The sequence below is a fragment of the Podarcis bocagei genome, assembly GCF_964188305.1.
Source record: "Podarcis bocagei genome assembly, chromosome: 17".
Lineage (NCBI taxonomy): Eukaryota > Metazoa > Chordata > Lepidosauria > Squamata > Lacertidae > Podarcis > Podarcis bocagei.
Genome location: NC_138143.1, coordinates 7,663,897 through 7,678,104, shown reverse-complemented (window position 1 = coordinate 7,678,104; position 14,208 = coordinate 7,663,897). Strand labels below are relative to the sequence as shown.

At 45.4% G+C, this 14,208-nt stretch overlaps 1 protein-coding gene across 5 annotated transcripts in view; it reads right to left on the bottom strand.

Moving 5' to 3' along the window:
• The window catches only part of MAST1 (microtubule associated serine/threonine kinase 1), a 93,381-nt gene that overhangs the window by 52,797 nt on the left and 26,376 nt on the right, over positions 1-14,208 (bottom strand). For 2 of the 5 annotated variants that reach the window (XM_081175671.1, XM_081175673.1), the window contains exon 2: positions 13,510-13,541. In XM_081175671.1, coding sequence (XP_081031797.1) covers positions 13,510-13,541 — 32 coding nt within the window. Of the gene's footprint in view, positions 1-6,088; positions 6,359-13,509; positions 13,542-14,208 lie in introns of those variants that run through there. The other 3 variants (XM_081175669.1, XM_081175672.1, XM_081175670.1) reach the window with 2 other exon arrangements.

The window sequence follows — 14,208 nt, the reverse complement described above, 5'->3', positions numbered from 1 at the left end:
TTAACAGCACTGAAGTAACCTCTCCGGGGTGCAAGCTTAGGCAGTGTGTACAGAGGTGCTGGGCTGCCCAGATGACAAGAATCCCCTTTCAGCCTCACTGATGTGATCCAAAGGAAAGCAAAGCAATATGTTTGGCACCAGCTTTGCTGCAGGAGCTGCTTGAAGAAGGCATACAGGGAGCCATCCAACCACCTTAGAGACTCCACTCTGGATTTCTGTAGGGTTTACTCCAAAGCCTTTCTTCTTCCGAAGATATCCCACAAGGCAGCAGAGGTACAGGCTCAGAGTTTTCCTTCTCCTAGATGAGCTAGCTCTTATGGCTCACTTGAAAGCCTTAATAGAGGGAAGCAGTTGGGCATCACTAGAAAAGGGATTTACCAACCAGGGGGCCATGACCAAGAGGGGCCCTATGCTGCCTTCCAGCTCACCAAACCTCAGAAGGCCGTGGAAATATTCACAACAAGACCCATTGGCACCTGGTTTAGCTGGCCAGTCGAAGATGTTCCTGGGATGTGGCCACTGTCACATGCTGACAGGTAGAAGCCACAGGTGAGAGCTGATTGTAGGGTGGGGACCAAAGATGGTCAAACAATCCAAAAGGAGGACAATGTGTCCCCCACCAGAGGTACTAACCCTCCCATAACACTCCATACACCCTCACTCAATAGCAACAAAAATCACATCACTACCTTTTGCATTAATCCATCCAGAATCAGTATCATTCCTCAGGTGAAAGTTCACAATTGCCAACACAAATGAAAATCTCTATTACACTTCAAGCACACTGTTATGAGGGGGGGGTTTGGGGGGGAGTTGGCTGTATGCGATATCCTTCTGATCCCTGGATTGAGCAAATATTAAGATAGGCTACCTTCCTGTGTTGAGGTGATAGCCTGGGTAATGGGTCATTAAAGGAAACAAATGAAAGAGGCTCTGTGTGAGACTACAAATGGGTGGGGTTGTTCCCCCAGTTTGCAGTTAGTTAAAAGGACAAAGCCAGTGTCCAGAGCTGAGTTGCAGGGATATGGACCAGAGGCAAAGCAGCAAGCAGAGAGAGACAGCCGTGCTGGATTCTGATGCTGCGAACCCCTCCATTGTAGGCTCAGGTAGTAAAGTTAAAGGTACCTTTAACCGTTAGGTCCAGTCGCGGATGACTCTGGGGTTGCGGCGCTCATTTAACTTTATTGGCCGAGGCGGCCAGCGTACAGCTTCCAGGTCATGTGGCCAGCATGACTAAGCCGCTTCTGGCGAACCAGAGCAGCGCACAGAAACACCGTTTACCATCCCGCCAAAGCGGTACCTATTTATCTACTTGCTCTTTGACGTGCTTTTGAACTGCTAGGTTGGCAGGAGCTGGGACCGAGCAACGGGAGCTCACCCCGTTGCGGGGATTCAAACCGCCGACCTTCTGATCAGCAAGCCATAGGCTCTGTGGTTTAGACCACAGCGCCACCCGCGTCCCTATAGGCTCAGGTAGTACATGTGTAAATAAACCATTTATCATAAAGACACCATAGGCTCTGCTGTGCCTCTTTCCAAAAGGAAACATGAACACTGGGTAAACACCTGGATCATCTGGAATCTCACACCACTTGGGGTTGCATGCAGCAATACATTGAAAAGCATAAATAAATGCACCCCTTATTCTCCCTCATTGTGAATGCAACAGGGTGGTTAACAGGGAAGCTAGTCTTTATTATGTACTCCGGTTATGCTCCCTGAAATACATTCTCCTCTAATCTTCCTACATATCACAATAACAATCAAAGATTAATTTTCAGACACTTATAGGAAGTCCAAGAAGCACCAACATCACACCAAGAACTCAATTGCAGGAGTAAAAAAAACAACCCTTCACTACGCCCCACATTTTCCCAAAGTTGGCAATAAAGGTACCAGGTATTAAATACCATTACAATATTATTAACATTTAAAAATAAATAAATAGCATTCCCCTCCCTTTGAATTTTTCTGTTTTTCCTCACCTCACATCTCTGAAGCTGGAAGCAATGCCTGAATGAATGAATGAACAATCCTCATTTTTTGGCTGCAGAACCCAGGGGGAAAGTGGGTTCTCAATTCCTGGGCATTCTAATAATAACAATATTTTTAATATTTCTACCCTGTCCATCTGGCTGGGTTTCCCCAGCCACTCTGGCAGCTTCTCAGCCCTGAAGCAGCCAACCTGGAGCTACTTTTACAAGCCTTACCTGTATTGAAAGGATCATATCTGCCTACATGAGCCTAGGCAGGTTTTGAGCTTTTCATACCACACCCTGCTCTCTGGTCTCCTGTGGACCCGAACTAGTTTGGCAGGGTCTTTTCTGCACCAATGCAATGGAACACAGGCAAACCGCCTGCCCAGGCCTCTCTAAGCATGCTTTGATAACATTTGCATTTAAGAAGGCCTTTATGATTAGCTTTAATCTGGATGTACTGGCATTCAATTAAGTTTTACTTAGAGCAGGCCTATTGAAATTAATGGATCTAAAACTTAGTCATGTTCATTAATCTCAGTGCGCCTACTTTGAGTAAAATGTTGAGCATGAATTTTAAGAAGGCCTTTCAGTTGTGCTTTTAAATGTGATTTAACTGTGATACTTTATTGGTTTTACTGATTTATGTGAGGTTCTTCCTGCTTTTGAATTTTGTAAGCTAGTCTTGTAAGATGTTACTCCAAAAAGCAGGGCATACGTAAACAAATAAACAGCAGAACACCTAAGATAGAAGCGCAACAGAGCTGACTCCTCCTCCTTTGGGGAAATCTTTCTCTTGCATATCCAGAATGGAAATTGTGAGATTGGGTAATGCTCTGGGTTTGCGACTCAGTTGCCAAAGACCAAACTACAACAGAGGTGGTACTTCAGGTCTCCACGATCCTAGTCCAACGCCATCTCATGAACTGCACAAGAGCGTTTCAGATGTGAAGGTTCATCTGCATGACAGCTTAGAACAAGAGTTACCACACAGAAAGGACCATAGATCTCCCATATTAACAACGATATATAAGACAGTGATGGGGGACCCTCCAGATGTCACTGACCTCCAACCCCATCAGCCTCAGCCTTTCTGGGTTCTGGGACAATGGAAGTTAAGAGTCCAGCAACTATCTGGAGGACCACAGGTCCCCACCCCTGAAATAAGCTTTTTAGCCAGGACTGGTGCGATGTTTGGGGTGAAAGATTTGATCTACGTCCCAGAGGACCGTGGCAAGGAAGTGGAAAGATCATACAAGCCTATTCCTAATCCTAAAAGTCTTGAAAGCCATGTTAGATACAACAGGGGCAGCCATGTTTCTTTCTTCTTGTGTCACCCCATGCGTGTACAAAGCGACTGCCGTTGGTGGGATCAGCTTGACATTAGAAGAGGCTGACAAGGAAAGAGAGCGAAGCCCAGCCGTTCCCTTCCTAGCCTCCCTGCAAGCTGCATTCAAAACTCCCGTTGCTCTAGGCGCATTTTGCGACCGGGAATTTCATTAGCGCTAGCGGTTTCTGAGCCCTGGGCGCACTCCTGCACCCAAGATTTCAGATTAAAACTGCAGAGTGGAAGGAAAGGAGGACCCTTTTCTGCCTCCCCACTTCTAGCTACACTCTGAAGACCGGAGAAGAGACCCTCTTAAGAATATTAGTGGGGGTGGGCAGGGGAAGGATTAGACCATTTGAAAAATGAACATAATATTTTAGCTGCAGCTGATTCATTTTCAGCTTTGTATTCTTGTTATGAAAAAAAACGTGCCTAGACATTCCGTTGTTGCGCCCATTACCTAGGTTTAAGGTGCCATTTAGCTCCTAGCTTTCACAGCTCAGTTTCTAACACTGCCTGCAAGCCATTGCTCCATAGTCTGGGCTGAGGGGAAAGGGCCTGGGGAAATGAAACACATGGTAGTTGAGGCTCAAAGGGCTCTTTTCTTCTCACCAAGCATCCCTTTCCATGTTAGAAGAGGAAACACGTTTCAATTCCACAGCGTACAGGAACGAGGCAGACATATGAACAACAAACATGGCTACCCCTGGTCATGTCTAGGCTGTTCCTTAGTATGCACTCTCAGCTGCTCCCCTTTTCTCTACCCAAGGCAGCAGCCGATCTTTTCCAAAACCACATCTAGTATTTGGAAAGCAATGGGATCCATTTTCTGGAAATGCTTTGCAAAGACAAATCCTTAAAAAACAGTAATACATCCTGGGTGACCTTGAACCAGTCTCTATCTATCTATCGAGCTCTCAGCCTAACCCACGTTTGCAAGGCTTTTTAAAGATAAAATGGGATTCTCCTTGTACATGCTGCCCAGAGCTCCCAGGATAAAATGTGAGAAAGAAATATCCGTTTTAGCTAATCCACAAGTATGGGATATAAGCTTATTCCTGATAGTTTGAAAATACATCTTTCCTATAGGTGGAGCAATAGGGCAGAGGACCTGTCACCATCTGCCTACTGTGAAGCTCAACAGACTCCCTTCTTTCATAGGGAATATTGTCGAGTCTCCCGGGGATTCTGAGTTCTGGGAGAGAGCCCATTGCAAACTTGCAACACATCAAGGCATCTTCTAGCACTGCAATTTGGCGCAAGGAATTATAGTAAGCCACCTGGCTTCTGGTCTGAAGTTCCTACACCATTGTTCAACCACACAGAATGACAGAGTGACAGCACACACTCTTCTCTCTATGTCCTATGTAAACAAGTAAACACACACACGTCTGTGATTACCCTGTATTTCTCCCCCCCCAACTCAGCTCTTTCACTGCAAACTCACACTGCCAATTACTGATGTTCAAATGAACAGATGTAGACTGCACACATGCAGACACAAACAACACAAACTGAGCTAGTCTTGTAGAAGAACCCACATCTGATAAGCTGAGACAGAAGGGAGGACTTAGCTTAACTGCCACAACCCCACCTGACTGACGCTGGACCCGTTTTTAAGTCTCTCTGTTATACGCAGTTATAAAAGCATTGTCCTGCAGCTGAGCAGATCGCAAAGATAAATAACAGAGAAAGCAGTGGTGTATATTGAGGCATTATGGGAATGGAGGGCAATGGCAGGGAGAATTTAAGCAAAGGATGGGGGTGTTACTGCTATACATTCTGTACTCAACTGCTATGATGGATGGGTAAAGGGGGTGGGGAATTAATGTAATCTAGATCACTTTTCACACAATCGCTCCTAGGGCTAGAATGCATTTAAAATTCCTAGCTGCCAGAAGTGGCAGCTAGGCATGCAGGCACTTGAAAAATTCACAGGCGTGAGCATCTTCGGGAAGAAGAACAGAATGCCAGAGCCCAGCCATAGATCCTTCCATTTATTCCCACTCATCCCCTTCCCACCTAACTTTCCTGTGGCAAATATATATAGACACCCACAACACCATCCTTCTGGAGTGCACTCAGACACGCAGATCTCTCGCCCTCTGCATCTTCCTTCCAGCCACTAAGGCTCAGCCCCCTCCTATCCACCTCCATTTGCTCGCTGCATCCGACAGACCCCATCCCCACCCACCCACACCCCCAGCCCCTCCATCTGCCCACCCAGCAGCCACAAGGTTGTCCAGGCTGAGTGATCCAGAAGAACCGAGGGGGGGGGGCATCCATGGAGCCAGAGGGAGACGGACAACTAGAAAGACAGGCAGACCAACCATTTGTCATAGGCAGTGCTGCCAGTTCATATACAGCTCATGTCCTTGGCAGTTGCCATGGCATCCTAGTCTTTGTGAATCTTTCTTTCCCCTCCCCCAACTGCGCCACAACCCTGCCAGCCACTGCAACCCCCTCCCTCCCTCCCCAGGAGACACCTCCTTGGAGAGTCCTGGCTGCCTGGCCACAATGCGGGGGGGGGGGTGTTAGAGAAAAAGGAAGATGATAATACACAAGCTCTTTCCCCCCCTTCTCCCTTGCAAACCAGCGAAGTGGGGGGGGGGAGTGGAGCAAGAGATACAGGAGACAGAGGAGAGAGGAAGAATGATAGGGATGAAGGAAGGAAGGATGGAGGAATGGGAGCAGAGGGGGACAGAATGCTGATGGGGAGGGGCTACGGAGAAGGGGGAGAAAAGATGGAGGGATGCAGACTAAATTAAGCTTCCTTTCTCTGTACCTTTTTGTACGGCGAAACATGCTGCTCTCAAGGAAATCGGGCATAGAGAAATTGGAGAGCGCTGTCCACAGGGACTCAGACATCATCCCCCAGGGGGGTCATGGTGGCGAGGCTGGGGGTGGTATATGCTGCAGAGGCAACTTCTGAGCCCCCACTGGAGCCAAGAGTGGAGGGGGGGAGGTCTGCGGTGAGCCTTCCCTTTTGAAGAAGAAAGGAGGACTGGAATGGAGGGGAAGACAGAGGGAGGGAGAGAATGCGGGGAAGGGCAGGGAGAGGAGGGGGAGGTGTGAGGGGGCGGCGCTGTATTAAGTGGCAGTGTGTGCATGAGCGCATGCTGCAAGTGCTGCTGATCTGCATATGGGTGTGGGTTGTGTGCACACATATTTGGCTGTGTGCAAATACCTGCCTATCGTAGGTGCTCTCACCATACGGGTGAACGATGTCTTGCACTGATGGACATATTTGTACACTTTGATGGTGTAAAAAGTATTTCTTCTTCTTCTTCTTCTTCTTCTTCTTCTTCTTCTTCTTCTTCTTCTTCTTCTGCGATCACTCGTAGCTGAGTAAGATTGTCTTCCATAAAGTATATCCACTTACTAACTCTTCTGCAAATGGTGCCCACTGTCCCTGGCTGCGTAAATGCTTAAGAGCATTCATAGGTACGCAGGCCTAGGATGAAGCTGATTTCACTAGCCATAAACAGCAGACTACATTAATGCCAACATCTGGGCAACTGTGAATGTGGCGTTTTTGCTCAAAACAAGCTGCATTCCCAGTACAACTTAGGGAAATATCTGGAAACATACATTAACTCCATGCTCAGAAGCAGGACACCAGGTGGCCATGTTCATGCTGCATTTTAGTGGCTAAAAAAAGAGAGCTATGAATAATGACCCTGCAGTCATCATCCGAAGCCCTTCTCTGTGTGCCTCCTACACAAGAACAGGCCTTTTCTGTGGTGGCTCCCCATCTGCGGAATGCTCTTCCCAGGGAAGCTCACCTGGTGGCTTCGCTCCATATCCTAAGGCACCAGGCAAATATATTTCTCTCAAACCAGGCCTTTGCGTGATTTTATATTCTACAACCTAATAAATGTGTTTGTGGGAGGGGGGTTATTAGTTTGTTTTTGTTTTTATTATGTATTTTGTGTTCTCATTTTTTAATTTTTATGTTGTGAACCACCCTATGATCTTTGGATGAAGGGTGGTATACAAATTTAACAAAGAATAAAAGAATAATAAGGAAGACCCTGCCTCTGCCATGAGCTCATTATGAGCAAATCTCTCTGGGCTTCAGCAGCCTCTACGCTGCAATAAGGGTCTTAATGATACTGACCCTAACCTTACAGGGTTATTGTATTTCTGAAGTGCTTTGAACCATCTAAAGCACTATGGAAACGTCAATTGCAATAAAGAGAAATAGTCATATGACTCACTCACCTAAAGCAGAACTGCAGTTCTCCCTACCACTGCAACCTTCTAAATGCAGAATGAGCACTGACTGGCATGCAAAAACTGCAAAAATTTACCCATGGAAAGTCAATCACCTGATTTGTTTGCCTGAGCAAGGAACACAATGAAGGGCATCAGCTTCCAGCCATAATGGTTGCTGCATAACGATGGCCAAGCTAGTTCATCTTTGTACCTGTACCACACTGCCTGCTTCCACGCCAATTGGAGCAAAAGCTGATCAGGCAAGCTCCTTTTCAACCTGTTGGCTGGATTTTGTTTTGGGATTATTGTGTGACTTGCTTTATGCCAGTGGTTCCCAGGGGATCTCTGGCACGTCTGTCAACTGTCCAGGACATCTTGTTTTTCGGGACCTTACTCTCGCAGGGTGGCGCGGGTGGCGCTGTGGGACGTGGGTGGCGCTGTGGGTTAAACCACTTGCCGATTAGAAGGTCGGCAGTTCGAATCCCTGTGATGGTGTGAGCTCCCATTGCTCGGTCCCTGCTCCTGCCCACCTAGCAGTTCGAAAGTATGTCAAAGTGCAAGTAGATAAATAGGTACTGCTCCGGCGGGAAGGTAAACGGCGTTTAGGTGTGCTGCTCTGGTTCGCCAGAAGCGGCTTAGTCATGCTGGCCACATGACCCGGAAGCTGTACGCTGGCTCCTTCAGCCAATAAAGCGAGATGAGCGCCGCAACTCCAGAGTCGGCCACGACTGGACCTATCGGTCAGGGGTCCCTTTACCTTTTTTTACTCTCGCAGGAGATCATGGTGTCCGAAAATGCACAAGATCATGGTGCCAAAACACACACATTTTGGGACGCTGTGCTCTTGTGTGGGAACACAGTTGGGAAGAATGTGTGGAGAATATGTTGGAGGGTATGGTGGCACCATTCACATATCAAAAAGTACCAGAGAGGTATCAACATTTTCAAAAGCAGGGGGCCCATGGCTTGGCTTTTGAAAAACAGGGGGTCAGCAGCTAATTGGGAACCACTGCTTTATGCAATTGTATGACTTGCATACAGTTTATTTTTATTTTTTAAAATATATTTTTGACTTGCATACAATTTGAAATAAAAATACTGTAAAATAAAAGCAATCAGTAAGGATAGCAGAGAAGTGCATGAAAATAAAAACAGGTCACACTTTAAAAAGGACTGTTTTTGGCATAGCAATGAAGTAGCTGTTGCAGACATTCAGGGCTGAGGGGATGTGGTACAGTCCTCTGCACAATTGTTGCGTATGTGTGGGGGCACCCTGTGCAGGAAAGAACCCCCCCCCTTCCAAAACCTCCATAAAAATGGAAATTTTACATGTTAGGATAAATACTGAGCTTAATCTTTCCTCTCTTTAAGTTTTCAACATAGGGATTTTGATGGAACGAGGATGCTCTCAAGCCAGCAATCCCTGAAGCCACAGTATCATTGGCAGAAACTGCCACAGGCTCTCCATCACAAGACATTCAAACACAGCACCTGGTAGCACTTTTTGAAGTAGGTGCTTTAGACATAAAGTCAGAACTAACCCTGTGAATCAACACCATGCAAATCTGCATTCTTGGCTCCAATCCTTATTCAGTTTCCAGTAGTGTGCTCATATTCGAGCCCAATTCCTCCAGCAGTGGAATATCTCCAGGTGGGGGCGGAGGGGGGGGGAGAGAGAACTTGAATCTATAGAAAAACCCTTCCTAAAAGGTATATGTAGAAACATATGAATACTCATTTAAATGCAATAAATTGTGCAGCTTCTGTTGTGCTTCTTTAAGCACAACTTTGTAACATATCATTAACGCTCTAGCAAGTGTACACACACACAAACACACATGTAAAAGGTGTGATTCAGCTAACTTGTTGCATGCATAGAATATGGTCTGCTTGTGCAATAGGAGTTCCCCCTCCAGAGGCAGGTTTAGGGGAGTGCGTGGAGCCACAGCAGCCACCATAACTATAATGTACAGTGGTACCTTGGTTCCCAAACTTAATCTGTTCCGGAAGTCTGTTCCAAAACCAAAGCATTCTAAAACCAAGGCGCATTTTCCCATAGAAAGCAATGCAAAATGGATTAATCCATTCCAGACTTTTACAAACAACCCCTAAAACAGCAATTTAACATGAATTTTACTATCTAATGAGACCATGTACTGTACTATAAAATAAGTAAGACAATATTGTAGATGATAAAAAAAAATTATTATGTGCCCTGATGTGCACTCATTGTTTGAATGGGGGGGGGGGGCTTTTATCCATTTCTGCAGCCACACAATCAATCAGTAGCTGACCTGGGTCCACACAGCCACAAAAACAAGTCACAAAAATGAAGTCACAAGCCACAGTCACAAAAACAAAGTCACAAGCCACAAGTCAGTCCCATAAAACGAATAACAAGTTACAGTCAAAAAAACGAAAAAGCCACAAAAACAAAAACGCAAAAATAGCAAAAACAAAAGCTCCAAATATCACCTCTGTGTTGCATGGGTGCCATAGCTGTCAACTTTTCCCTTTTCTTGCGAGGAATCCTATCCGGAATAAGGGAATTTCCCTTAAAAAAAGGAAAACGTTGACAGCTATGGTGGGTGCTCAGGACTCAACAGCCGACAGACTCAACAGGAAGCCTCTGATTAGCAGCTGGGGACTCAATTTACAAACGGAACACATTCAACAGGAAGCGGAACATGTTCAGCTTCCAAGGCAAAGTTCACAAACTGGAACATCTACTTTCGAGTTTGCAGCGTTCTATTTCCAAGTTGTTCATAAACTAAGCTGTCCTAAAACCAAGGTGCCACTGCAGAATGGAAGGTGAGAGGCGGAGTCATTTTGGAGTCACACGTGGCACCGCTGACATTGGAGACCCCAAAGTCCACCACTGCCCCTCCTCCCCTGTGCCCCCTGCATTCAGCTCCGGAGAGTTGAGGGAACTCTCAGAAGAGGTTTAGGGGCTTCACGGGGGAGCGAGACGTCCGGTTCCACGAGCTGACCTTATTCCCCATGCACAAACCGAACTAAGTGTTATGTTGAATTCCACCCATCATCTCTTAGTAATTTCAATATTCACACAGGTACACTCCCAGCAATGAAAGGAGACTTCCGAAAGGCATGGTCCTCAGCATGGACTTTGGCTTGACTTGAAGCCATCTTGCCATGTGTGAGCATTTTATGAGACGCAGGAAGCGACTGCCACCTTCGTTTTAAAAAACATTGGTTTCTAGTCCTCATGGTTAGAGAAAAATACTTCAAAATGAATGCATATTATTATTATTTTTTTGCTGTGTTCTCAGAAATGCAACTCCTCTCCTCTGGCTTTCCCTACACACACAGCCCATCTATCCCTAATATTCATGTTCTTAAATCCTGCTGTACTCAGCAGTTTCGTCTTTCTCGTCAGTGTCATGCTGGAAGTGCTTCGGGAAATGAGCACTGGACTCGGCACTGGAATCCAAGCAGCAACTGTAATGTACAGTGAGCATTCAGCGTGTGTGAGGAGGGAAGCATCTTTCTCTAGACCCCATTAGCCTTAGTCTGACCTAAGGCAAAGATGACATTCAAAGCTGGGACACAGTTCTGGGTCTAATAAGCACAAACTGATTTACGCAACATGAACACTGCCCAATAACATCCTGTGTGAGAATGGATTGCAGTGCGAGACATGGCAATTCTGCCTGATGAAACTCAAGGCCAATGCATGGGCAATTGGCTAAAAGATGCTGATTCATCCTGGAAGTCCATATTTGTCTATGCTGATGATCTGGAGTCTTCGGTACATGTAACATGCATAAATGTGAAATTGGTGTGTTCTGCTTTTCTTTAATATGACTAGACTATGTATCTCCAGTATGCCTAAATTGGCAGCTACTATGGTGTTGTAGTTTGGTTTTTATGTTGTTATTTGTTTTTGATTTTGTTAATGCTGGAAAAAATATTAATCTTTTTTTTTAAATTAAAAAAGCTTTGCTCTGGAGTATTATATAATAATGTCCTACACATTTGTGGGAACCTTACTCATCTCCTCCTCCTCTGATCATCCATGCAAGAGAGGTGCCTCCAGAAAGTTGAGAGGGCATTAAAGGTAGCAGAACATATTAGGGGAACTTATGATTTTCAATTTTTTTATTTATAGAGCCCACTTTAATACCCTTAGAACAGAACTTTCCAAACTGCTTTGTTTTAGTGCGTTGGCTGCAGTGTGTAGGTGTGTCGCATGAATGCTCCCCATGCTCCTCCTGGGGCTGGAAAGGATTAGTTTAACTTACAGTTTTCTAGTAAAACTGAATTACTGTGTCACGAAATGATGTGAAACTGAATTGCTGTGTCACGAAATGAGGCATGTCCTAAAAGTGTGTCACCAGCTTGAAAAGTTTGGAAGATACGGAATCAGCGCGATGAACTGTTTCAAAGGGACTGGAGCAAATTTATATTATATATGAAAGAATATTGTAAACATCTGAAAACGTTTGTAGCTTTGAGTTGAAATGTTTTGTAATGATAATACAAGGAACTGATTTACATTGAATAAGGGGAAATGTTGAGATTGCAGAGGACTATGAAGTACTGAATCATACACCTTGGTAACTTTCCTGCCAAACTTTGAAATGCCGTGAGAACTCCAGGTACAAATATGCAGCTGCAAAGTCATGCAAGCTGAATATTCCATTTGAAAGACAACTTAGTTCTGTTTTGTGTATGTCAATATTTATGTGTGCAGAATGCTTTCATAGAACCAGCCAACAGGATAACCACGTATTCCAGTTCTATGTTATCACTTTGCAGACTATTACAAATACCCTAGCATCCTGGCATAAAGGTAAAGGTAAAGGGACCCTTGACTATTAGGTCCAGTCGTGGCTCACTCTGGGGTTACGACGCTCATCTCGCTTTACTGGCCGAGGGAGCCAGCGTACAGCTTCCGGGTCAATGTGGCCAGCATGACTAAGCCGCTTCTGGTGAACCAGAGCAGCGCACAGAAATGCCTTTTACCTTCCTGCTGGAGCGGTACCTATTTATCTACTTGCACTTTGATGTGCTTTCGAACTGCTAGGTGGGCAGGAGCAGGGACTGAGCAACGGGAGCTCACCCCGTCACAGGGATTCGAGCCGCCGACCTTCTGATCGGCAAGCCCAAGAGGCTCTGGTTTAACCCACAGCGCCACCCGCGTCCCTTAGCATCCTGGCATAGCAGTCAGTAATTCAGAGTCTCCTTGGACAAGCCTGCCCCTCCCTCGAGGGGTCCTTTCTTGCCCCACAGTTGCCAACCACGAGGCAACAAATCTCAGGCAACAAGATTTGTCAGCAGGTCACTCTGAAGGGCTGGCGGTGGGAGCCTTTGCCTTCTAATCTCTTATTTTATTCATAGAGTAGATTTCTAGGAAAACTACCTGTTGGCCAAAACAAACATATTTTTAAGAAGCAAACGAGCAGAAAGAAGAGGCTTTGTCCACAATGCAGAATGAGTGTTCAAAATGGCCCAGTGGTGAGTTTATAATGTGAGGGTCATGGGCAGGCTAGGAGACAAAATAGCAAAAAATGCTGAAGTTGGGAAGTAGCTTTGAAGAGCAGCTTAAAATATTATGACAGCCCCTGTGTGGAGGCTGCTGAAATTATCTTCCCTGTAGTGGTGCTCTGTTTGGTGGAAGCGAACACTTCAAAGCTCCATGCTGCATGCATTGCTGGGACTGCGTACATTTCTCCTTCACCACCAAGGATATGCAATATGACAAGGCAATTCACATTATAAGGAGATGTTAAAGAAAGCACCACCAGGCTGGAAGCCTTCTCATTGGAGTAATGATATTTAAATCAGTCCACAAGGGGGGTAGTTAGTAATAATAAATAATAATAATAATAATAATAAATTACATATCCCATATAATACACACACACAAGCAAAAAAAAAAAGTGGCTACAAAGAAAATGTTTCCCCCCCCCCTCACGTTGGCATTCTGCTATGTATCTATTATAAATACAGAAATCTTGTACTTACCTACTGCTTTTCCTGGGCAAAGGGAGGTCTTTCTGCAAATAATTAAAAAAATACATTAGCTACAGGTGTAAATTGAGGATAAGGAAAGGAAAGACTGGCCTTTTTTTTTACATCCCACCCTCCATGAAGTAAAAATAATAGTAAGGAAATTCATCCCTACTATTTATGTAACTCATTCTTCATTACACATCATTTATATGGAATGTAGCTGTCCTGAGGGAAAGTGGAGCACAACAGGTAGGCAACAGTTCTTCATTCCCAATAAGCCATCGCATTCTCCTCGGAACGTTTGATGAGAGTGGGATACCCAGAGGCAACCTAGACTCCTCTACAATTTTCTCATAGTCAAAAAAATGCTAAAGGAGAGGTGGAGAAGACAGGGAGACTTGTGGTGGCAGATACTGCAGAGCACATAAATCTGTGGTAAGCCCCCACAGAAGGGCGTTGCAGAAGAGCTCAGTTAGAACACACATTTGCCATGACTCCATGAAATACAAGAGGACAGGATGTATATGCTACATGCACAGAAACCATCTCTCTGAAAAACTCAGCTTTCACGTTAGAAAAGAGAGAGAACAACGATCTAGTCCATGGGCAGGCAAACTAAGGCCTGGGGGCCGGATCTGGCCCAATCACCTTCTAAATCCAGCCCGCAGACGGTCCAGGAATCAGCGTGTTTTTACATGAGTAGAATATGTC